This window comes from Nanorana parkeri, unplaced genomic scaffold (genome assembly GCF_000935625.1).
Source record: "Nanorana parkeri isolate BGI_ZX_2015 unplaced genomic scaffold, ASM93562v1 scaffold646, whole genome shotgun sequence".
NCBI classification, from domain to species: domain Eukaryota; kingdom Metazoa; phylum Chordata; class Amphibia; order Anura; family Dicroglossidae; genus Nanorana; species Nanorana parkeri.
In genome coordinates this window covers 537,251-545,933 of record NW_017306914.1, presented here as the reverse complement: position 1 = coordinate 545,933, position 8,683 = coordinate 537,251, and the positions used below count along the sequence as shown (strand labels likewise).

Genomic DNA, 8,683 nt, shown 5'->3' with positions numbered 1-8,683 from the left:
GGAAAAAATTGCAGAAAATTCAAAAATGGCTTGGCCAGCTGATTTGAAAAATGTTCCGGAGGGCTTGGCAGCGAAAGGGTTAAAGCTTTGTTCATTATTGAATTAATGTCTTGCTGTCCTGGATACAATCGGGAATATTATCAATTATCTGGAGAGTATCATTCTCTCTGCCAAGTGACTAGATGTTCAAGTGCTCAGGATATAAAAATGGATTTCCAAATGTCTGTCGTGGATTGTTCCATAATCCCAGTGATCTTTCTGCCATTGTACAGTGTCCTGCATGAGGAAACTATAGTGTATATTTTCAGGAAGAACGCATTTGAGTAAGGGGGTTACTTAAAGGACAACTTTACTAAAGTGCAAATTGTCCTTTCAGGCTGGATTTAGAACTCTATGGTCTGCTGAGGTGCATTAAGTATTTTTGCACTGTAGCGTGTGTTGCCAAGGCATGGCAGCTGACAGAAAAATGCCCATGGTCCTTTTTTTTTCATGGGCCATAACATGTGGCATGATTGTTGTGGTGAGCCACAATGTGGATGCATTGCTCACTACTGTTTTAGTGTGCTTGGGTGCTGCTCAAAACCAATTGTTATTCTTTTTTTAAGCCTCCAATGGATGCACATAAACTAACACCACAGTGAACCAAAAACGTGCATGTGAACACACACAAAAAAGGTGCACTAGGGTGTGTCGACTGGTCCATCTCCTGAAGAGATAGGACCCTTCCCTGGCCCCTGGGGGGAGGGGCAAGGCCCCTGAAAGGAGCAGAGCACTCTAGTCCACCTAGCCGAAGCCAGGTGGACTCCTCTCCTTATGGTCAACCGAAGTTGACCAACGAGTACTGGGTATAAGGTCATCCGTCTGCTCACTCTGCTCTCTTCTCCTAGCAGCATGTTCTCTGTCAGCATAAATGCATGCAGCACAGTCTGATTGGCTCCTAGACCTATAAAACCGCTTGAACGTTTTTATAATATCTTCCTGGCGTTTAGCTTTAAGGTGTCTATGGACATCATAGACTGTTCACTAGATGCAGTTTTTATATCTAGGTTGCGGGATGTTTGTATGTCTGTAGGCTCCTTAAAGCTGTACTCAGTACATCACTCCACCAACAACAACAAAAGATGAACAAATTCTGCAGGGACAGCAACATAAATGATCTAGCCAGCCTGCAAATGCAAGCAAACCAGCAACCTGGCACCTTCTAAAAGATAGTGTATGTGTTACTCACAGCCAGCAACATGGATGGTTGTGTGCTACCCTAGACCATGGTGTAGTCTGGCTATGCAGAAATTCAGCCCAAATTGATGGGATTGCTGGAAATTCGACTTGTAGCTCAGTACAGATATACAGAGAAAGCAGTAAGCCAATCGCATAAGCAGGAAATAGGATTCCTGGGGAGTTCAAGCAGAAAAGGTTCACAGAACACTTCTAACTTGCCATGTTTTAGAAGGCAACATCTGAATCTTTTAAAAACGGAACTCCAGGAATGATATTTTATGGATACTTACATTAGTCCAGCTTGTTTCAATATAGGTATCTATCTGATATTGAGGGGTCTGCTGGGGATTCTGAAAATGACTGTAGTAGTCGGCCCTACATACAGGGCGGTTCCAGTGGCTTCCCCACTGCAAAATGAGCACAGGGAGTTTCTTGCTAGGCACTGCCACCATTTACAGAACACCTTGTATTTTTCTCAATGAATACAAGGTATTCTCTGATTGGTTGAGGTGGAGGTTGTGAGATGCCATCCATTGCTCCTCCCCACTTTGTCCAATCAGAGAACCCCTTGCATTAAATGAGAAAAATACAAAGCATTCTCGAAATGGCAACGGTGCCCAGAAAAGCAACGCCCAGTGCTCAGGGTGCAGAGGGGAAGCCCCTAGAGCTACCACCAGAAGAGACCTACCATCACTCTATGTAGCCTTGACTAATAAAGTGATATTTAGTATCCCCAGTGGCCCTCTGGAGATCAGATATGGGCATTTACATTGACCCAAGTTGGACCATTGCCAGAATTAATTATATTGTATTCCTGGAGTTCCAATTTAACAGTTTTAGATAATTACAACATCTGCAAATTGAAATTAAATTGAAACCTTTGTCTAGGGTTCTCAGCACTATGGTCCTAATGCAATCTATGTGGAACAGAGTACAACTGCCAGGATCCTCCAAATAGCTGCTCCTGGACCCTACGTATATTATGTAGTTAGACAGCAAACAGTACAATTGCTGGGGTCCTTCCAGGCCATTGCCCACTCTGCACCTAACCTCAAAAGACTCTCTGCTCAGGCAGCTTTTCATTTATTCATCCTCTTTCTTCTTCTCTTCAGCTTTAAGACTTTGTTATCCAGGATATTTTTAGCTACCTCCTCCTTTTCTCAAGCTCCCCGGAAAATTCAATTATTTTTGGAAACATCCTAAATATTCCCCTGGGGCCGTACAAAAAAATGTAACTCTTAAACTTCGGAACTCAATGTGCTATGTTTGTGCAGGAGGCCAGTGTTTAATAGGGCAGGAGGGACAAGTGGACATCTGCTTATATTTATTCGCATTAGGGTGCCCTATGATGATTGATTGTTCAGATCAGTGTATAGTATGGTACAGATGTATGATTTGCTAGGCCACTCCTGGGTTCCAATGCTTTAAATATCAGTTGCTTATTTTTTTGAAGACACCTTTGTTTCAGGCCCCGCTCACACTTGAACTGAGCTTCTCAGGTTTTTTTTTGGTTTTTTTTAGCGTTTCAGGCTTGAGCATTATATTTTATTTGTAGCCAATGCAAAGCTAGTTACAAGGCAAAAATAGCTTGAAAAAATGTGCCTTACACACATTTTTCACCCATTGAAGTCTATTGAGGCCAAAACTCTTGGCTTTGTTCCAAACTTAGCCCATGTATTTTTTCGAGCCACAGGCTGCACGTGATGGAACACTCAGGTGTGAACAGGGGCCATTGAAAACAATGGGATTCCTCCTGTTGAGCGTTGCAGCGCTTAGGTTTTTGAGATACAAACCGCTCAGGTGTGAATGAGAGCATGTATGTATGCATGTGAGATAGGACCAATGCACACAAATAGTATGTAAAGTGCTGTGTAAATTGATGGTGCCATATTGCATAGGACCTAAATACTTAATGGGGGTAATGGCTCTATATAATGATCCTACGGCACAAATTAAGGTACCGCAAAAAACCCAACACCTAGAATCCCTTATGCATGTCACCAACAGGCTTAGTCATAGAGGACCTCTATTGGTGAAATGCGTAAGAGTTTCTAGGTGTTGGGGGTTGCTGGTGCAGGTGTATACTTGCTTATTTATACTTGCTGTGGACTTTTCTGTGATTTTCCAATAAACTTGAAGCATTGGAGATCCCTGGAGTGCGGTCTGCTTGGATATGTGGAGTTTGCAGGTGAAAGTGCACCTGTTTGACCAGCATCTGTGGAGTTTCTCTGGCGTGGGTTCAGCCAAAGGATAGGAGCCGTTAGATCCTTTCATGCTTCATACCTGTAACAAAGAAATGAGTTAAATAAATAAATGAATAAGATGGTGAAATGAAATAAAAATGGAAAACTGATTCATACGTACCTGTAATTTTCCTCTCCTGGTGCCTAGCATGGCAGCATATCATGTAGGCACTATAAGTATGCTGCATGTAAGCACCAGGAAATACCATTTAAATATATGAGTGCTGGGATCAGAGGCGTAACTAGAACCTTCAGGGCCCCGGTGCAAGAAGCCATGAAGGGCCCCCTCCCAACCGCCATGGCACCTCATGGTTTACATGAAGGCTGCCGAGGTCCCCAGCAAGCGCGGGACCTCAGGCAGCCGCTTGTTTAAAATTTTAGTGCCGGTGTTCTGTCGAGAACGCCGACCCAGTATCTGCGCTTACGAACAGACGGGATTAACAAGGAATTGTTTAAATGATTTAAACGAAATACTTTGTGAATAAATCCGTTTCCTCAATAATATTGGTCTGTGCGCAAGCGCAGATGCTGAGGTCGGCAAATTTGTCTACGTCGGCATTCTCGACAGAACACCGGTATTTGCGTTTAGTGTTGGGGCATTTTCACGAGTATGACTACTTGTGAAAATGCCCAGTATTGGCACTGGTGTATCCCTACTTAAACATAGAATGCATTGCTGGGACTTGTAGTCCTACATAGTTGGAGCTATTCTGAATTGCTGTATAATCATCATACAGCAATGCAAAATACCACCTGCTATGCGGGACTACGAGTCCCAGCAATACATTATAATAAAAGTCAGCACTACAGAATATCCCCAGCATCCCCCCACTTCCCACACCAGACTTACCTTTGCTCTCCTGCAGGGCCCTCGTCCTCATCTCGGCGGCCAGTAGGCGGGGCTAAGAGCAGAGGATCCTCACACAGCAGAATGTGCTGCCCAGCGGTACCTGCAGCACATTCTGTGGGACTGGAGACAGCCTCTCCATCCGTGCCGCACAGACGCCCGTACATGAGAGTGGCTGTGCGGCAGGGAAGGAGCGGCACGAACTTGGGGGGGCCCAGCGAGGAAGAAGAGGCCCCCCCACCCAAGTGGCGGAACGCCAGGGCCCGGTCGCAATTGCGACCACTGCGACCCTGGTAGTTCTGCCACTGGCTGGGATAATTACAAGAGCCAGATAGCCGGAGTGACATCTGAGGCACTGAAGTATTTCTGATTTTAATTACTTATTCCAGGTCAGTGACTCAGATTATAATAAAGCCAAGGGGTCACTATGGAAGCTAGGATACCAGCATTTCAGAAAAAGGTCAGCAATGGCATTGTCAATGGGTTGAGAATATCACATTAGAATGTCACCAGCCAAGGTGAACACAGCTGACCTATCTCTGATTTCACTCACGTGTTGCATGCATCATGTTGCCTCTCTGCAAATCCTTTTGATTGATTATGGGCTCACTCACACAGGTCTGGGTGCATGCACTATGACACAGACAGTCTTTGCCCAAGTTCGTGCAGCCGGACCTGTTATGGGTCAGTGTTTAGGATATACAGGTGGCTGCATGCAGGGGTATCCCTAGACCCCCTGCCGTCTGTGGCTTGGGAGGGGGGTTGTTGGTCCACGACAAACCTGGAGGGGTGCTTGTGGCGCACAATGAGAATGGGGGGAGGAAGAGTGCTGGCAGTGCATGGGGGTGGTGGTACCTCCAGTGTCCTGCCCAGCTCACTGACATCACTGGTTGCCATGAGCTGTGCGGGACTCCAGCCAGAGCGCTACAGGTTGCTAAGAGCTCTTAGCAACCTGGGATGCTCTGGTAGGAAAGGGGGCAGCAGAAAGCCCAGCCAGACTTTTTTTTTTTGCTGTCTCTGTACCTTTGTGGAAATTTCCCTTCACTCCCTGTCCTGAAAGCAAGACAGGAATTTTGAAGAAAACCTCCCAAAGTGAAGAGTATTCCCCTCTTAGACAGTTGTCCCCAGAACAGGTGTCCACATTGGAAGACTTCCCCTCAACCTTTGTTTTGGCGGCAAGTCTAAAACTTGGGAATTCCCCTCAATTTATTTCTCTATGACCATGGTCACCAGTACAAATAGAGGGGCCAATCTGCCCAATGGGTAAAGAGGCAAAGTTAAAAACTTGACCAAGAGCTTAATCTTTCCCAACGCCATCCAAAACAAACAAAAAAAGGTTTTATTGTATAATATATAACATTTTTGTTTTTGGGTTTAGATACGTTACTAAGATTTCTCAGCTCAGAAGTATATCTTTCTAACTAAGCTTTCGTGTATAAATTATCGTTGTTTTTATGCCTATCCATTTTTTCTAGATGGAAGGATAACCCCAACATGCCAGAAGGTCTGATCTACGAAGGTGTGTCAGAGGAGCCTCTCCACTTCTCAGGGGGCAGTGCAGGACAGAGCACAATCTTTCACGCGTTTGATGAACTGCTGGGAATTCAACATAAGCCTAATAGCTGTAAGTCAGAAAGGCCTACCATTAGTCTTAATGGCAGAGGTTACCTACCCATAGGTTAAAGAATACATTTTATCAGGGGCAGAACTACCGCCAATGAGGCTAAACCAGGGCCCGAGCCCACGGGGGCCCAGTAGACCCAGGCATGAGTCCAGTGGCCGTATAGTGTTGCAAGAGACGGTGGGGGGTGCTGGCCGCCCGGCAGTGAGGAGGGAGCCGGGAGGCGAAAATACATAAATACTCCGTAGAGCAGCCCTGCAGGCACATTATGCAGCAGCGCTAGGGCCTTGGCTGGGGGGACCCAGGGAGCAGCCACCTGATTACAGACCCACAGCCGAAATCATGCTGCAGTGCGGGCTCTCAGGTGGTCAGTCGGGTTCTCAGGTGGCCAGTGCAGGCTCTCAGGTGACCAGTGCGGGCTCTCAGGTGAGGGCTCTCAGGTGACCAGTGCGGGCTCTCAGGTGACCAGTGGGGCTCTCAGGTGACCAGTGGGGCTCTCAGGTGGCCAGTGTGGGCTTTCAGGTGGTCAGTTGGGTTTTGAAGTGGCCAGTGCAGGCTCTCAGGTGGTCAGTAGGGCTCTCATGTGGTCAGTGGGGCTCTCAGGTGGCCAGTGCGAGCTCTCAGGTGGCCAGTGTGGCCTTTTAGGTGGTCAGTGGCGCTTTTAGGGGGCAAGTGCGGGCTCTCAGGTGGTCAGGGGGGCTCTCAGATGGCCGATTCTGGCTCTCAGGTGGCTAGTGTGAGCTCTCAGGTGGTCAGTGGGGCTGTCAGGTGGCCTTTGCGGGCTTTCGGGTGGTCAGTTGAGCTTTCTGGTGGCCATTTCGGGCTCTCGGGTGGCCAGTGCAGGTTCTCAGATGGGCAGTGGGGCTCTCAAGTGGCCAGTGCGGGCTCCCAATTGGCCAGTACAGGCTCTCAGGTGGCCAGTGTGGGCTTGGTAAGTGCGGGCTCTCAGGTGGTCAGTGAGGCTCTCAGGCAGCCAGTGCGTGCTCTCAGGTGGCCAGTGCAGGCACTCAGGTGGTCAATGGGGCTCTCAAGTGGTCAGTGGGGCTCTCAAGTGGCTAGTTCGGACTCTCAGGTGGCCAGTGTGGGTTTTCAGGTTGTCAGTGGGGCTCTCAGGTGGCCAGTGCGGGCATTGTAAGAGACGTGGGGGATAATTCTTGCACCAGGGTCCTTTGTTCCCTAGGTCTGCCACTGCATTTTATATACCTTGCCTCATTTAATATATCCAGGCTAATAAAGCAAATTTGCAAAAACAACCGCCTATCTTCGTCCCTTCACTTGCTGTCCTATGAGAGATGCAGTGACATTGCATGCTTTTGTCACTTCAAATTTACTTTCTGATTGCACCCTCGACATACACAGTATTTTTTGTAAATGTTCTCTTGCGGGGGTTAGGAGTAGGAGGGGATGGAGTTTTGGGGTCCCTAAGGCACCACTCACCCCCTTTAAGTACACATCAGGAATGATAAGACAAGGCTTAGGGCAATACATCTGCTGAGAAAGTAAGGTTAGCCAAGGTCTCTACTTATGGAGGGGTGGCTACTGCGTCTTCGGGGTGCATATGAAAGCTTACCATGGCTCTATACAGATCTCTCTATTAGGTTAGGAAAATATTCCAGGATGCTGTGTCCACTAGTAATTAAAGTTCTGTTTTTCTTTCTCCTATAGTGGACTTTCTTCTAAAGATGCGCGACTACATGCCACCAGCTCATAGGGGCTTCATTAGGTGGGTTCAAGAAGCTCCTAAGCTCCCTGAGTATGTACAGAGGTCTAACGATCCAGCTCTTCTCTCCGTTTTCAATCAGTGCATCTCTGCACTCACTGAGATCCGCTCCCTTCATATCCGCATTGTTTCCAAATATGTGAATGCAGCTGGAATTCGGGCCAGGATGAAGACAAACCAAGCAGTAACGGAAGGCCAGGAACCACAGGAAAGAGGCACTGGTGGATCACAGGTTATGAGCTTTTTGAAAAGCGTCCGTGATACCTGCAAAGAGGGAACACTGAGGCACAGTATACCTGGAGACCACTGATATCTCCCCTTTGTGTCCACAGCCTGATAACCTTGTGCCGGTCAACAAATATCCTCTATTAACGTACCTCCCAGATGTCTTTATTTTGGCCGGATAGTCCTATTTTTTCTTAATTATGAGAAGTCATCAAGATTTCATCCAAACACGGGCAAGCTTAGGATAAAAATGAAAGTCTAAGTCCAACCAAAACTTTTCTTTTAGTTTTGGATTGAGTGGTGAAGGCTTAGAACCTCTGTTGGGTTTTACTACCATCTGGGACACCATTTGAGAGATTTCCTCTGACAACAGGTTCACCAGACAAAAGTGGTAGAAAATCTCCACCAGCACCATCAATACAAATAAAAAGAATCCAGTGAACACAAATTTATAGAAAGAGTTTACAAATGCTAAGTTTTGATAAAGGAGTTTGAGTGATAATTGATGAACTGGATAAATGAATCTATTTTAAGATGGTATCTATTGGTATTTGTATCTTTAGAAACTTGGCCGGTAGAAGTGGCAACATCAGTCTGGCCTACTGGGTCCCACTTATAGGAGTAAACCTTCAGGGTCTTCCCTTAAAGCCCTATTGAACTCTCATTTTAAATGAGCTAAATGCATTCCAGGTGCCTCAAAACAGAAGCCATTTACCCCTTCCCCAGGGGAGGTGTTTCATGAGCTATCCAATGATGTCATCACTGTGATTGGTTGTCACAGTGATCACGTTATCAGGAACCCCATTCCC

General features: G+C 46.7%; 1 protein-coding gene across 1 annotated transcript in view; it reads left to right on the top strand.

Annotated features, from left to right (window-relative positions):
- IDO2 (indoleamine 2,3-dioxygenase 2) overlaps positions 1 to 7,959 on the top strand; it is a 58,307-nt gene extending 50,348 nt beyond the window's left edge. Inside the window, exons 9-10 of the mRNA XM_018563259.1 lie at positions 5,784 to 5,932; positions 7,595 to 7,959. Of these exons, the coding sequence (XP_018418761.1) occupies positions 5,784 to 5,932; positions 7,595 to 7,959 (514 nt within the window). The remainder of the gene's footprint in view (positions 1 to 5,783; positions 5,933 to 7,594) is intronic.
- Positions 7,960 to 8,683: the final 724 nt, after the last annotated feature.